The sequence below is a fragment of the Erinaceus europaeus genome, chromosome 21, assembly GCF_950295315.1.
Source record: "Erinaceus europaeus chromosome 21, mEriEur2.1, whole genome shotgun sequence".
NCBI classification, from domain to species: domain Eukaryota; kingdom Metazoa; phylum Chordata; class Mammalia; order Eulipotyphla; family Erinaceidae; genus Erinaceus; species Erinaceus europaeus.
Genome location: NC_080182.1, coordinates 25413002 through 25429625, shown reverse-complemented (window position 1 = coordinate 25429625; position 16624 = coordinate 25413002). Strand labels below are relative to the sequence as shown.

Here is a 16624-nt window from a genome sequence, read left to right as displayed (position 1 = left end):
CACAGTATCAGCACCATCTTTCCTGACTACCCAACTGAAAGTAACAATACTCTCTATTTCCCTTTGCTTTCTTCATATATCTCCAAACCATACTTGACTATTTTGTTATCTGACTTTCTGCACTTGAAGTTGAGTGACTTCAAGACTCATTCTGCTTACCGTGGGCAAGCTGGATTGCTGAACATCATCATGGATGATCACTTTGGGTTGTCCGGCCATCAAACTAGCTTAGAAACAGGAGCTCCTTGTCATTCAATGGATTCAAGAGACTGTTGCTTTCATAGTGTGACCGGGAGCCAACAAACCCAAGGAGGAAAAGACCAATATATTGAAGGCGGTCACTTGGACAGAAGCAGGGAAAAAGAGGCTGGTTGCCTAAGCCACCCCTGAGGAGCCCAGTAGACTTGATTCATTCTGCATCCCACATATCTCCAGGGAGGACCTCGGAGCCAGAATTCAAGACTCTGGGTCCCCATTCCCCTGCCCCACGCCATAACCAACTGCAGGCTTATAGGATTTATAAACACGAGGGTTGGCTATGTGGTGCTAGGAATTGAATCGTGTGGAACTATACACTGTAATCTTACAATCCTTTAACCCACTATGAATTGCAAATAATAATAATAATAGAAACAATAATAAGGCACTGAGCAGACTTTAGATGGTTCTAAACGACACCGGTCTGGAGGAGCATTCTGCAGTCTGTCTTCGTAGTCACAGGTGTGGACTAGAGGGAGAGCAGGTTTTTGAATCTAGGAGGTGCAACCCAAGTGTGGGCCGACTGTGGGACGCAGTCAGCATGTGCGAATAGTGCGGATGTGCTAGGAGGAAGGGAATGATGCAGGAAGCCTGCGTCTTGAACTGCCAGGAGACAGGAGAGTTGCTAGGGTCTGGGGACGCCTCGGTCTGGTCTGCCACTTGCAGAGAGCGTGGGCGAGGCTCGCCTTCAAAGCCCAGGCGCACCGGCAGGAGGAGGCCTGCAGAATCACCGACCTGGTCCCAAGGCCACTGCAGCGCAAGTTCAAAGCCCGGCCCCACCCAGCCTGCAGGGGGCGCGCAGCGAGGCCCGGCGCCACCCAGGAAGCGAGGGAGGGAGAGAGGCTGCGGCGGGCGGGAGGCCGCGCGGTTGCTAAGCCCAGCGCCCCCGGAGGAGCCGTTCCCCGGGGCTGTCGCGGGGCGCGGCCGCCGGAGGGAAGAGCCGAGAGGGCGGGCGCCTGCTCCCCGCCGCCCGCGTGGTGCCCCGCCTCCCCGCGTCCGAGCGCCCGGCCGTCGAGCGGAGTTCCCGGCTCCCGCCGCCCGCCATGCCCGCCGCCGCGCCCACCCCGCGGCCGCCGCCGCCCCCGGCCCGGCCCGCCCCCGCCTGCCCCGCGCGGCCCGCCCCGGGTAAGTGCCGCGCGCTCCGGCCCCGCGGGAGAGTCCCCGCCTGCACCGGAGACCCCCGCTCGGCTCTGTGCGGGGTCCGCGGGGGTGCCCGGGTGTGCGCGCGCGCCGGAGTCTACACTCGCGGAAAGTCGCTTGCTACCCGGGTGCGGGAGCTGCCTTCTTCTCCCTCGCCAGCCAGAAGGGCTTTTCCCGGGAAGTGCACGGGGGAAATGCAGCAGGGGAGTAACGGGGGGCTGTGGAGCAGAGGAGGCTTGCAGGGGATGGGGGGAGCTGACATGTGTTGAGCATCTCTGCGGAGCAGCTGCTTTACCCAGACTGGACCTCCTTCCATCCTTCCCACAGACCTGCAAGGAAGGTGGACTCAGCTCTTTTGCTCAAGGGGGGAAAAACGGAGCTTCCCGGACTCAGTGGCTTGCCCAAGGTCATGTGGCTTGCTGGCACTGGAACTGGGATTTGAACCCCACTCTCTAAAGCTGTCTGACCCAGCTCAAGGAAAAGATGCCTACTATAGTTAGAACTTAGAAAAACGCCTAGGGACACTTAGAGCCCTCAGGAAAAGAGAGGGCGAGCTAGTGATTAATTTTGAATGTAGGCTGTCACACTCCTGCCACATCTGGCTCTGAGGGCGAGGGATTGTGAGGTGGGGAGAAGACTGTGCCGGTTCTGGGCAGAGACTCCTGGGGACGCCTTTTTAGAGTGTCTGCCTGTTAGGGGGCCGGGTGGGGGGAACTGTTTGTTATTCATCGCCAACAGCTAGTCATACTCTGCACTCTGCTCTCTTTTATTTAAATATTTATTAATCAGTTAGAGAGAGAGGAAGAGATAGAGAGAGAGAGAGAGAGAGAGAGAGAGAAAGAAATCAGGAGGGAAGGGGGATAGAGAGGGGTAGAGACAGACAGACACCTGTAGCACTGTTTGAGCATTTGACTGGGGGCCTGAACCCTGGTCCTTGCGCACAGTTGCATGTACACGCTATTGGGGGTGCCACCCTTGGGCCCCTCCTTCTATTTCTTTCCCTTCCCTCCCCTTTTTCCCCCTCTCCTCGCCTCCTCATCCCTTCCTCTCCCCTCCCCTCCCTTTCCTTACTCTCTCCTCTCCTCTCCTCTCCTCCCCTCCCCTTCCTTCCCCTCCCCTCCCTACCCTTCCCCTCTCCTTTCCTCTCCCCTCCCCTCCCCTCTCCTTTCCTCTCTCCTCTCCTCTCCTCTCCTCTCCTCTCCTCTCCTCTCCCCTCCCCCTCCTCTCCTCTCCTCTCCTCTCCCCTCCCCTCTCCTCTCTCCTCCCCTCCCCTCCCTTTCCCTTCCCCTACCCTTCCCCTCCCTCCCTTCCCCTCTCCTCCCCTCCCCTCCTCTCTCCTTTCCTTTCCCCTCCTGCCCTTCCTCTCCATCCCCTCCCCTCCCTTCCCCTCCTCTCCCCTCCCCTCCCTTCCCCTCCCCTCCTCTCTCTTTTCCTCTCCCCTCCTGCCCTTCCTCTCCCTCCCCTCCCTTCCTCTTCTCTCCTCTCCTCTCCTCTCTCCTTCCCTCCCTTCCCCTCCCCTCCCTTCCCTTTCTCTCCCCCTCCTTTCTTCTCCCCTCCCTCCCTTTCCCCTCCTCTCCCCTCCCCTTCCCTCCCTAGGTGACAGCTGTCAGGTGGAAGCTCCCTTGTCGTTCATTGTCTTTCATGAAGCATCTTGGCATGAGGTGGTTTTAGTTGGATGACTGTGTTAGGAGCTGTGAAGTTAGTCCTTGCTCCTATTTACAAAGGGGACCTGGGGGGCTCGTGTTGAGCTAATCACAGCGAATGAGACATCTAGAACGTGGTGCTTATTCTTGAGCAGAAACGTAGCAAAAAGCCAGGGGACTCCCAAGGGAGTAAATTCCCTTGGGAAGGAATATTGGGTTTGCCTGGCAGCCCAACTTGAGGAAGACAATGTAAGGTTTGGATTGCATTGGCTGGTGCTATAAAATGCTTCAGTGGAGAAAGAATAGAGAGGTAGAAAACAGTTGTTGCAAGGTGTTCTGTAACTCATTCCATTTAGGTTTGAAAGGTCTCTGAACCATGTTCTTCTCTGGTAAGCTATAAGAACTCTATACAGGGGGATTCGGGCTGTAGCGCAGCGGGTTAAGCGCAGGTGGTGCAAAGCACAAGGACCGGCATGAGGATCCTGGTTCGAGCCCCTGGGTCCCCACCTGCAGGGGAGTCGCTTCACAGGCGCTCCCCCTCTCTGTCTTCCCCTCCTCTCTCCATTTCTCTCTGTCCTATTCAACAACGATGACAACAACAATAATAACTACAACAATAAAACAACAAGGGCAACAAAAGGGAATAAATAAATAAATAAAATAAAATATAAAAAAAAGAACTGCATACAGAAAAAGAGTCCCCACAGGAGAACTCTGCAGAGTTACAGAAAACTGAGTAACTTGGAGTTCTGTCGTGGCCCGGCTGTGGGCAGAATTGGGAGCAACACTGGATGGTGTGGCTTGTCACAAATGCTCCAGGGTCACATCATATTCCCTCAGATCCTCTGTCATCTTTGTATTTACTGGTGCCCTGTGAGCTCTCTCTCTCTCCTCTTCTCTTTGTTGGAGGAGGAACTGAGAGCAAGAACTGTCTGGGAATTTATATCCTCTCTTAAGGCAGCTCTTAACCTTTGATTAATAGGTACTGGAGTATAAATAGCCCAACTCCCATGTCCTTGGAGGAGACACTCCTGGGTGTGAGACTTGCTCTCCTGAGATTCACTGTGGAGTTATGTCAAATTGACCTCTATGGTTTTTTCCCCCTTTTTAAGTGTTTCTTATTCTCATCTTACTTCCAGACTAGAGTCTCCTAGGATTATTTCCTAATGAAACACTTCATAGGATTCTGATACCAGATTCTGAATCCAGAGAACCCACAATTTCTTCCTCCCATGGAAAACTCTGTTATATCCCCAGTAAAGGGTAGTCTGTGGTGGCCTGTCTTGTGTGAATTTGTACATGGTGCTTCCTTCAACTCAGACAGGACCCTGTGATCAGCCCAGGATTAAAAAGTAAAAGGCCAGGAGTCAGGCGGTAGTGCAGAAGGTTAAGCGCAGGTGGCGCAAAGTGCGAGGACTGGCATAAAGGTCCCGGTTTGAGTCTCTGGCTCCCTACCTGCGTAAGAGTCACTTCACAGGTGGTGAAGCAGGTCTGCAGGTGTCTGTCTTTCTCTTCCCCTCTCTGTCTTCCCTTCCTCTCTCCACTTCTTTCTGTCCAATCTGACAACAAGGACAACAACAACAACAATAATAACTACAACAATAAAAACAACAAGGGCAACAAAAGGGAATAAATAAATATAAAAAATAAATAAGAAGTAAAGGGTCAGTTGATCTTTTTGCCTGAGTGCCTTTGGCAGTGCACTCAAAGCCCAGCAGAAGTGCCCATCATGCCTGGGCAGGGCACTTAGCAAGGCAAAACACAAAGGACTTGCTTAGCTATTTTCAAGTGCAGTTTTGTGCCTTCCCACTCTCATTTTTTTCAGCTGAAGAGAAATGTTCTTCCCATATATTCTTAAGTTTTTGAGCATTTCAGGCAGATGTTTTCTCTGGAGGAGCTTAACATCTTTATAGAGCCAGTAAAGGAAAGAAAAAGCTGTGTTGGCCAGTGGGACCTATACCATAGACTGCAGTGTGTGTGTGTGTGTGTGTGTGTGTGTGTGTGTGTTGCTCTGAAACTCTCTCTCTCTCTCTCTCTCTCTCTCTTTCTTTCCTTCTCTTCCTCCCTCCAGGAGGCAGTGGTACCAACCTAGTCTTTCAGTTACTTCTGTCTCTGCAGTGCAGGTGATTATGTAGGGCCTGGGATAGACTTTGATAGTCAGAGGCTTTTCCCTGCTGAGTTTTCCTTTCCCTGAGCTCTGGTGGAGCAGGGGGTGGGGACACTATACAGTATTTGGAATTCAGTTTCTTCACCTTCTCCTTTGGTAGCTGCTGTCTAAATTTTGCCCATCTGGTAGTAGAGCAGAGCCCCTTTTGAAGATGCACATGTGGGGGAGTTCTCTAAAAAGAGTGTTTTTTTTTTTTCCTGACTGCCTAGTAATGTAGGTCAGAAGAGCGAAAGATGGAGTAGAAGGGTGGGGAAGAAGACTGTGCCCTGAGAATCGGGGAGCTGATTTTCACCCTGAGGTCTGAGGCTTCTTCATTACTGGGGGCAAGTCATTACATTTCTCTGGGTGTTTCAGTATCCTTTCCTTCTTCTTTACTTAATAATTACCCTGCCAACCTCAGATGGGTGTTTGATGATCAAGGGTGAAGTGTTTTCATGGAGCACACCTATAAAATCCTTACAGAGGGTTGGTGGTGTGTGTGGAGGCATCGTGGTGTAGGGAGTGGGTGATGGGCTAGAAAAGCACCACAGCTCCGTGGCTGGATGAAGGGACAGAGGCGTCCAGAGCTGGTCTTGAAGGTTAAGCGTCTGTGGAACTTTACAGATGGCAGGCTGTCATGGGGTGTGTGGTTAAGGACTTGAGTCCATCACAACTGGCTTCCGATCCTGATTCTGACACTTCACAGCAGTCTGATCCTAGACAAGTGCCCACCCACTCTGAGCCTCACTTTCCTTATGGTAAAATGGGCATGATCCAATTATTCACGACCCATTGGATATGGCTCATTTTGTGATGTGTGTACTCAACTAGGTGCGCCACCACCTGGCCCCTGGACATGGCTCATTTTGAAGGGGCTGTGAAGCGATGGGGTGTGCATGAACGGAAAGTCCCAACAACATCCCTGTGGCTCCTCATGTCTTACTGGGGAGCGAAGCCTCATGCGGAAGAACAGAGTTTCTCAGATGAGACCGATATGTGAATTCTATTAAATAAAGTGAAATACTGTAAGTGACGCTTTGAATTTTTTTAATAATGTAATTCAAACATCAGCATTGGCTAACTCTAAATTTTTAATAACTAGAGATCTCATGATTATAAAGACAAAACAGATATCTGAATAAAATATCAACATTGCTACAAATTGAGTCAATTCAGATAAACTTCATTAGTTTAATGGAAAGTTACTTTTGCTGTAATTTAAGTCTCTCTCTACTTCTACAGATGATTTGTTTACGTTCTTAGGAATCTGGTATGCTCTATGCCATGCATCCTAGGTGTAGCAGAACTCACTCAAGTCTCTTGTTTCCTCTGCCTATATTCAGTCTGATTTGCTGTTGTCTCACTAGCCTGTGACATTTTAAAAAAGATATTTATTTATTTATTTTCATCATAGGGGAAGAGATCTCAGAGATTGTTCAACTCTTAAAAAAACTATTCATTAATTTTTTTATTATCTTTATTTATTAATTAGATAGACAGCCAGAAATCAAGAAGGTAGGGAGTGATAGAGAGGGAGAGAGACAGACCTCTGCAACAGTGCTTCACCACTCTCAAGGCTTTTCCCCTGCAGGTGGAGACTGGGGACTCGAAGCTGGGTCCTTGTGCATTGTAACGTGTGCACTCAACCAGATGTGCCACTACCCAGGTCCAAAAGTATTTATTTATTAATGAGAAAGATAGGAGGAGATCAGGAAAGAACCAGGCATCACTCTGGTACATGTGCTGCTGGGGATTGAATTCAGGACCTATGCTTGAGAGTCCAATGCTTTATCCACCGCGTCACCACTGGGACCACCGTTCAGCTCTGACATGTGGTGGTGCTGGGAATTGAGGATGGGACCTCAGGCATGCCAACGTGGTGCCCTAACACTTTGCAAACCTCCCTTTCCCCTGTAGCCAGCCTGTCATAGTTAAAGTAGTATTTCTTATTTTCCATTACAGCATAAATTCAAGAACACATGCAGTGAGAAGATGTGGCCACACTTGGTCATGACATGGTCAGTCGTGTATATATATATATATATGTATATGTATATGTATATGTATATGTATATGTATATGTATATGTATATGTATATGTATATGTATATGTATATGTATATGTATATGTATATGTATATGTATATGACAATGTCATGACCAAGTAAATATATATATATATAGGCTGGGCAGTGGCACACCCGGTTAAGTACACACAGGACAGCGCACAAGGACCCAGATTCAAGCTCCCAGTTTCCACCTGCAGGGAAAAACTTCATGAGTGGAGAAGCAATGCTGCAGATATCTCTCTGTCTCCACCCAATAAATAAATAATGAAAAATATATTTAATATATATGTGTATGTTGATTTATTGATGAGAGAGGAAGAGGAGGAGGAGGAGGAGGACAAGAAAGAAGGAGAAGAAGAGTATTAGCCTGACACCTGCAATGACAGAGATCAAATTCAGGGTCTCATACCTAAAAATCTAGCCCTATATCCGCTGTACTGTACCATGCCCTAGGTTGTTACATTGTTTTTCTTTTTAAAAATATTTATTTATTTATTGTTGGATAGAGACAGAAATTGAGAGGGGAGGGGGAAATAAAGAGGGAAAGAGACAGAGAAACACCTGCGGTCCTACTTCACCACTCGTGAAGCTTTCCCCCTACAGGTGGGGATAAGGGGATTGAACCTGGGTACTTGTGCACTGTAGTGTGTGCACTTAACTAGGTGTGCTACCATCTGGCCCCTGTTAAATAGTTTTTCTTCCTTTCTTTTAAAAAAAATTTTAAAAATATTTACTTATTTCCTTTTTGTTGCCCTTGTTGTTTTACTGTTGTTGTAGTTATTATTGCTGTTGTAATTGATGTCCTTGTTGGATAGGACAGAGAGAAATGGAGAGAGGAGGGGAAGACAGAGAGGTGGAGAGAAAGCTAGACACCTGCAGACCTGCTTCATCGCTTGTGAAGCGACTCCCTTGCAGGTGGGGAGCCGGGGGCTCCAACCGGGATCCTCATGCCGGTCCTTGTGCCACGTGCGCTTAACCTACTGCGCTGCTGCCTGACTCCCTAAATTGTTTTTCTACTGATATTCTTTAAAATGATGAAAATGAAGATGAGAGTGCAAAATTGAAAAAACTAATTTTAAAAAACCTATGAGCCCCCTTGAATATGTTTAAGGACCCCCTGAGCGTGTTTAACAGGTGAGGAACCACTGGAATATTTAGTGCAGGAGGTGGTGGTGGAGGGGGAGGTGGCCGACTCTGGTTCAGAGACATCACTTGCCTAAGGGAGGGAGTAAAAGAGGAGTAAGGAGGAAGACCAGAGAGAGGGATGTGATGGGGGAAGGGGCGGGGAGCCAAGCCAGGAAATAGTTGAGAGAGCAGAGAAAAGATGTCAGAGATCTGAGAGACATTTAGGTGGTGGACTCCTCAGGAGTTGGGGTTTGACTGATGGTGCCATTAGCCAGGATGGGGACACTGCATCCGCAGAAAGCAGAGAAGTGCTCGAGGCCAGAGCTCACTGGCCTTCTCCATCCATCCGACCTTTTCTAACTTTAGCATTGTAGAGCCAGTTTCCTGAATGTTCATTTGGTGGTATAAGTAAGTGGTTTTGTTAGCCTTTCCTTTGTGACTGCTACTTCTGACCCATTGGAGATGGTTCTGGAAACATTTTGCTTAATTATATTCACAATTTTCCTCCTTGTCTTCCACGTTTGAAAAAAGTGGGACAAGAAAGGGAGAAAATATAAATGGTTCTGAGAGAAAAGCTGTCATATCACATAATGTGAGTTTGCTTAGCTGCCTTTTATTTTTGTCCTGCCGGAGTTTTCTCCGAGACAGTGTGCTTGCGTGATCTGGCATGATTACACGGTTCCCCATTGACTCCTTTTTGTTTTTTAGATAGAGATTGAGATACAGAGAGGGAGAGAGAGACAGATAAGATACAGAGGAAAGATATCATAGCTCTACTCTACCATTCATGAAGTGTTCCCTTTGCATAGTGCTCCCGTGTAGGGTCCTGGGCCTAAACTTGGGTCCATGCACAAGATACTCACTCTACTGGGCAGACTCGCCCAACCCACCCAACTCTGTCTCCTCCCTCTCCCTCTCCCTCTCCCTCTCCCTCTCCCTCTCCCTCTCCCTCTCCCTCTCCCTCTCCCTCTCCCTCTCCCTCTCCCTCTCCCTCTCCCTCTTCTCCTCCTCCTCTTCGTCCTCCTCGTCCTCGTCCTCATCCTCGTCCTCCTCCTCCTCCTCCTTCTTCTTTACTTCTCTCTCTCTTTCATTTGCCACTAGGGTTATCATTGGGCCTTAATGTCTACACCATGACCCCACCATTCCTGGTGGCCATTTTTTCCTGATAGAGATAGAGGGGGAAGGGAAGAGAGAAGTAGAGACACCTGCAGCCCTGCCCCACTGCTCAGGAAGCTTCCCTCCTGCAGGTGGAGCCAGGTACTTGAATCTAGGTCCTTGGATGTGGCAATGTGTGTGTTCTACTGTGTGTGCCACCACCCAGCTCCTCTGTCTTGCATTTTTAAAAACTTTATTATTTTTATTCATGATTTACAAATTTACAAAAATAACGGGTACTTGTCTTCTATTTTTAAGAGCACTAGTAATCCAGCCTTTCACTCTGAGATATTTTTTGTTTGTTTGTTTTTGCTGGAGATGTTTACAGTTCTTTGAGGAGAATGAAGACCTGGCAGTGTTCTGGTAAAAAAAAATAATAATAATATACATTTTCCACATTGAGAATGTTAAAATGTAGCCTGATGTTTCCTTTTGGAATTAGTAACCTCATAGACCAACTCTGAAGGAAAGGGTATGAGTGAGCTGTTGGAAATGGCTTTTACTCTGCTTCCTCCTACTTGTGACAGGCTTCTTGTCCCTTGGCCTCCATGTAGGCCTCACCTTTCCAGCAGAGCCTCTGATGTCCAGCAGGGAAACATACATCTTCCCAGATGCAGAGTCTATTTGGACATTGTGATAAAAAGGCTGCAAGCAGTTGCTTATCCGTCATCTCCAAAAAACTCCTGCCTAGTTAAAAAGTTATTTATTTTAATGAGGGAGATAGAGAGAGATAGACCAAAGTGCTGCTTAGCCCTGGTTTATGGTAATGCTGGGGATTGAACCTAGAACCTCAGGGCTTCAGACATGAAGGCCTTTTGCAGAACCATTATGCTGACTCCAGAGCCCCAAACTCAGGCTTTTTAAGGACAACTGTGATGACTTTTCATCTTGGAATTCCCCCTAAGCTAGCAAAGCATTATTGCCAACAGTCATCCCTATGCCCATAAGCTAATCCAGGACTCTCTTTTGGGTGAATCTTGAGTCCCAGGAATGGTTAGTGGGAGGAACAGATCCCCCAGCCTTCATTTTGGGTGTGTTCCTTCCCTGAATGGGCTGAGTGGAGCTGGCTGTTCAGTTTAGTTCAGCTTTCCTTCAGTGTTGATTTCAGCTTGGCCACAATAGGAATCCTCTAGAGCTGAAGGGGGAGGCTCTCTGCATTTATAGCAGAGAGATGTGATGTTTCCTAGGTAGGCGAGTGTTTCCTCTATTTTTTCATTTTCTCTTTTATTAATTCTGTCACTAGGGTTATTGCTGGGCCTCAGTGCTTACATGACGCTAACACTCCTAGCTGTTTTTCATTCTTCAAGAGAGAAGGTGAGAGGAAGAGATAGAGGGAGAGAGAGAGGGACACAGGAAGGAGAGACACAACTCCACCACTTGGGAAGCCACCTGCAGGTGCTCCATCTGACGTCCTGAGGGTCCTTGTATCCAGGCTCTTATACATGATAACATGAGCCAGCTGCCGGCCCCGCCAGGTGTCTTCCCCCTTTATTTATTTAGTAGATGCTAAATTGTCTGTCGCCCTCAGACATTGATCATTCCTGTTCTGGTGGTTCCCCCACACTTGATCGCAACTCTACTGGAGGGCATTCTTTGGTTGCAGGGGGCAAGGCTGGTCTATTCCTGGAGAAAACCACAAGTGCGGGGGGACTAAGAGTCCTGAAGGAGCAGTCCTAAGTGTCTGATGGAGGGGAGAGGGTGGCTAAAGGTCAGTTTCCCTGACCTTCTCTCTCAGATATATATTTGTCTCCAGGGTTATCGCAGGGGCTCAGTGCCTGCACTACGAATCCACTGCTCCTGGCGGCCATTTTTTCCATTTTATTGAATAGGACAGAGAGAAATTGAGAGAGGAAGGGGAAGACGGGGGAGGGAAAGAGAGACACCTGTAGACCTGTTTCACTGCTTGTGAAGTGATCCCTTTGTAGGCAGGGAGCCGGGGGTCAACCGGGATCCTTGCGCTGGTCCTTGTGCTTCACACTATGTGTGTTTAGCTCAGTCCTCCACCACCTGACCCCCGTCCCTGGGAGTTTTTTACTTTTATTTATTATTTTAATCCTATGGTCTCCTTTAATGCTTATTATTCCCTAGATTGTCTCCTCTCTAGTGGTTCAATCTATAGTAAAATGCAATTTATCTTTCCTGTGAGTTTTAATTCATCTTTTAGCTAGATTTAAAATTTTTTATATATATTATATAATATATATAAAATATTATATTTTAATATTAAAATATTATATATATATTAATTTTTTATATATTTATTCCCTTCTGTTGCCCTTGTTTTATTATTGTAGTTGTTTTTGATGTCGTTGTTGGATAGGATAGAGAGAAATGGAGAGAGGAGGGGAAGACAGAGAGGGGGAGAGAAAGATAGACACCTGCAGACCTGCTTCACCACTTGTGAAAAGACTCCCCTGCAGGTGGGGAGCTGGGGGCTCAAACTGAGATCCTTACACCAGTCCTTGCACTTCGTGCCATGTGCACTTAACCCACTGTGCTACTGCCTGACTCACTTAGCTAGATTTTTTTTCTGTTTTTTTTTTTTGCCCGCAGGGTTATTGCTGGGGCATGGTGCCTGCACTACGAATCCACTGCTCCTGGAGGCCATTTTTTCCCTTTTGTTGCCCTTCCTTGTTGTTTGTCAGTGTTGTAGTTACTATTATTGTTGTCATTGTTGTTGGATAGGACAGAGAAATGGAAAGAGGAGGGGAAGACATAGAGGGGGAGAGGAAGATAGACACCTGCAGACCTGTTTCACCGTCTGCAAAGCGACTCCCCTACAGGTGGGGAGCCAGGATCCTTACTCAGGTCCTTGCGCTTTGCACCACGTGCGCTTAACCCACTGCACTACCACCTGGCCCCAGCTAGATTTTTTAAATTAGTGATTTAATAGTGTTTACAAAATTATAAAGTAACAGGGTATAGTTCCACACTATTCCCACCACCAGAGTTCTGTGCTCCATCTCTCTCTAGCAGAAACTGCAATAGTTATTCCCCAGATCACAGATATGGGTTGCATATATAGCCCTGTCTGTCTGTCTGTCTACCTATCTACCTACCTGCCTACCTACCTATTTGTCTGTCTGTCTGTATCTCTGTCTGGTGGTTCTATCTTTCTGTCTGTCTCTGAATCTCTGTTTACTTTTTAAACTATTTTCATTCACTTCTCTGGTCCTGCCTTCACTTCCTTCCTAAGTCATACCTCTGCCTATAATTACTGCCATGTGTCCTTCCTGTTTCCTCTTCTCTCTCAGATAAGGAAACAGGTTTGACTAGATATTTAGAAAGGAAAAAGTGCAGATTCGTTTTGTATCCAATTTGTTAAAAAACGGTTCCAATGTTGAACAAAGTTCTTCTTGCCTCTTGTTTGGTGTGTAATGATCTTCTGCTACCCATTAAATTTGCAAGTGAGACAGGATCTATTTCTGGGCTCCCGTTTTCTTCTTCCTTAAATCCAGCTGTTCTTGTGTAAGTACCAGGACACTGTAGCTGATTTTACTATCTTCACTACTCGTCTTCCTTTTGTCCTCCCTCAGGAATTCCGTTACTGCGTGAATTATACGAATCCTTCAAATTACAGATGGGGAAAATGAACATGTTTTACTTGTTAGAAGCTAACATTCTGACGTGGACAGTCGTTTAAGTGGCTCTTTTATTTTTTTTCTTTCAATTTTGTGGTTTTCCTTAGGTTGATCATACACATTGCTTGCTAAAGCTAGTTCTAGGGATTTTCTCTGCGTAATTCTTTTAATTTTTTTACTTATTTGTTTGATAGGACAGAGAGAAATTGAGAGGGGAGGTGAGGTAGAGAGAGAGAGAAAACTATGGCACCTTCTCACCTTGTGAAGCTTTTCCCCTGCAGATGGGGACTGGGGGCGGGGTTGGACCCTAGTCCGTGTGCATGGTAACGTGTGCTCAAGCAGTTGCATGACTGCTCAGCCCCCAAAGTAATTCTTTTTTAAATGATATGTTCCGGGCTAGTTGGTGATGCACCTTACAGAGCATACATGTTATCATGTACAAGGACTTAGGTTCAAGCCTTTGGCCCCCACCTGCAGGACACCTTGCCCCCCCCCCCCTTTGCCTCCAGGGTTATTGTTGGACTCTGTGTCGGGACCACTGCTCCTGGAAGCAATTTTTTCCACTTTACTGGATAGAACAGAGAGAAAGTGTGGAGGGGGGACATAGAGAAGGGGAAAGATAGGCTCCTGCAGACCTGCTTCACTGCTTGTGAAGCGACTCCTACAGGTTCCCAATAGGGATCCTAGTGCCTCTCTTTCCCTTTCTCTCTCAGTTTTTCTGTCTCTATCCAATAAGTAAATAATTATCTTAAAACTATATTTTCCAACTGCTAATTTCTGTTATATAGTACTTAAATATATGTGTTTGTGTATATAATTGATTTTTTTGGGTCTTATTCTATTTTGAAGTAAAAACATTAAGCTACTTCTTGATGTCCCATGTTTTTTTAATCACCTTTCCAGGTGGCTCAGAATCAGCAAATAGATACAATCTAGAGTTCAATTCAGAGAAGGAGGGAAGAACAGATACAAAGAAAGAATACACAGAGGAGTTGCTTCTGTCGTAGGAATCATAGGCTCCCAGTCCCACGGTTCAAGTGCAGTCACAGAAACTGTGAGAATAGGTTGGGTTCCTTGTGTGTTTTTTCTTGAGAACATCCTCTTTTAACTCGGAGGTATTTCTCAGCCTAATCATCACGGCCCTACATCAGAGTCATCTCTACCAGTGTCACACGTTATGAATAAGATGTTTATATTTTAAGTCTGGATAATAAAAGATAATGCCAGAGGACTCTGGCTCTTCAGAGGTGCTAAGAACAGGTTTGGCGGGTTACGCTGGTTAGTGTAAGGCAAAGTAAGAGAGTTCTATACTTCCCACCAGGGGAGTTCAAGTTAACAGAACCAAAATTATTCCATTATAGTCTTAAAAGGAAAAGAGAACCAAGTACACTAGGTTGAAGCTCCTTTTTCTTTTCTTTTTTTTTTTTTAATATTCATTCTCTTTTGTTGCCCTTGTTGTTTTATTGTTGTAGTTATTATTGTTGTTATCACTGTTGGATAGGACAGAGAGAAATGGAGAGAGGAGGGGAAGACAGAGTAGGAGAGAGAAAAAGAGACACCTGCAGACCTGCTTCACTGCTTGTGAAGCGACTCCCCTGCAGGTGGGGAGCCGGGGGCTTGAACCAGGATCCTTATGCTGGCCCTTGTGCTTTGCGCCATGTGCGCTTAACCCCGCTGTGCTACTGCCTGACTCCCTCCTTTTTCTTTTCTTAAAACGTGGGGGCGATCCACATGTTACTATGCACGAAGGACCCAAGTTCAAGCCCCTGGCCCCGACCTGCAAGGTGGTGGGGTGGGGAGGGACGCAGACCTGCAGGTTTCCAGGAGCGGTGGGTGGATTTGTCCTGCCAGCACCCGGTCCAAGTGATAACAGTGGTGGTAATAAAAAATATATATTAAATAAATAAAAATTTAAAGGTAAAATATATTCAGTTACTTCATCTTTGTAGAACACTCAGCACCTTAGAATTCTAACTTGGCAATTATGCACTGGAGAGAAACCACTGAAATATTCTAATAACCATCACTGAGCATATTTATAACCTAAGCGATTCCTCACAATTAGGGTACTGGGAAACATAACAATCTGTGAGCATCAGTTGACCCAAAGGTATATATATAGTCACCATGCTTACTATGGGGGCTTGGTGCCTGCAGATTAGTCCTCTAATCCTGGTGACTTTTTCTCCCTCTCTCTCTCTCTCTCTCTCTCTTTTATTTGATACAACAAGAGAAATTGAGAGAGATGGGGAAAGTAGGCAGAGAGAAAGATAAACACCTGTAGACCTGCTTTACCACTTGTGAAGAGTCTCCCTGCAGGTGGGGCGTGGGGTTTCGAACCCTGGTCCTTGAGCATGATAATGTGTGCACTGAACTGGGTTTGCCACTGCCTGGCCTCTTACTTATATATTTTTAAAGATGATTTATTTATTTCATGAGAGAGAAACACGGAGTGGTAGAGGGGTCAGAGTGTGGCTCCAGCCAGTGTACTAAGGGGCGTCACCTCAGACATACTAATCCTGCCCTCCAGCCGCTGAGCCTTACACCAGCCATGTTTCATTTGTTTGGAAGATGGTGTTTTCCAGATATGTCTCGTGGCATAAAAGAAACACTGGAGAAAATGGCAATCCATTCAAAACCCCACAAACCAATTGAAAGACCGCCATGACTCTCTTGTTCTCAGGAACACTTTTTAGTTATTTGCATTTATTTTTTTTTCCAGTTGCTTTGTGTACTTTACAAAGCAAAGACAGCAGAGACTCGCTGGCTCTCTTTTTATGCTTTCTTTACCACTAGTGCAAAGTCAGTCTCTTTGTTGAGCTGTCTTCTTAGAAAAGCAGGTGGCGTGTGCCCACTGAGGCAGAGAGGGGGCAGAAGAAGGAGACAGACTGGTATCACTTCATCTTGCCCTCCCCAGCATGTTTGTAGGACTGAAAACACAGCGTGTGGGCTTTTAAGTAGTCTTAAATGACGGTGTTAACAAAGGGGGGAAAAACCAACTCATGCATGATAAATTTTGATTCTGTTGGGAGGAGGGAGTGGAATTTTCAGTATCTGTTCATTTCTAGGGAAGAAAAGGAATGTTTTATATTTTCCATGCTTCCTTGAATAACTGTCAAAATTTTTCAAGGGATTTTTGGCTACTTAGCTGTCTCCATCTGGAGAATGGAGATTTTTTTTTTAAACCTACAATTAACTACCACTCAAATTAGTTATATAGTCTTAGATGTATTTTTTTTTGTGTGTGGTGCCTTTTCTTAAAGGATCTTAGAGTTCTCCTACTCTTGAGAATTTTGGTCTTTAGTGGAGGACTTGCAAAATCAGACACTGAGAAACCGCTAATGATCACTACGGGTGCCCCTTTGGCCACTTTGTGTGTGTCGTGCCACTGTAGGAGGTGTGATCTGAGGGCTGGGTGGTAACGTGCCAGATTGAGTGCACCTGGGTTCAAGCCCCCATCCCACTTGCGGGAAGCAAACGTCACTAGCGGTGAAGCAGGTTTACAGG

The 16624-nt window shown here is 46.6% G+C and overlaps 1 protein-coding gene across 1 annotated transcript in view; it reads left to right on the top strand.

Moving 5' to 3' along the window:
• Positions 1-1168: 1168 nt before the first annotated feature.
• Positions 1169-16624, top strand: part of DCLK3 (doublecortin like kinase 3) — a 62493-nt gene continuing 47037 nt past the window's right edge. Inside the window, exon 1 of the mRNA XM_060180566.1 lies at positions 1169-1383. Coding sequence (XP_060036549.1) covers positions 1302-1383 — 82 coding nt within the window. The 5' untranslated portion in view covers positions 1169-1301. The remainder of the gene's footprint in view (positions 1384-16624) is intronic.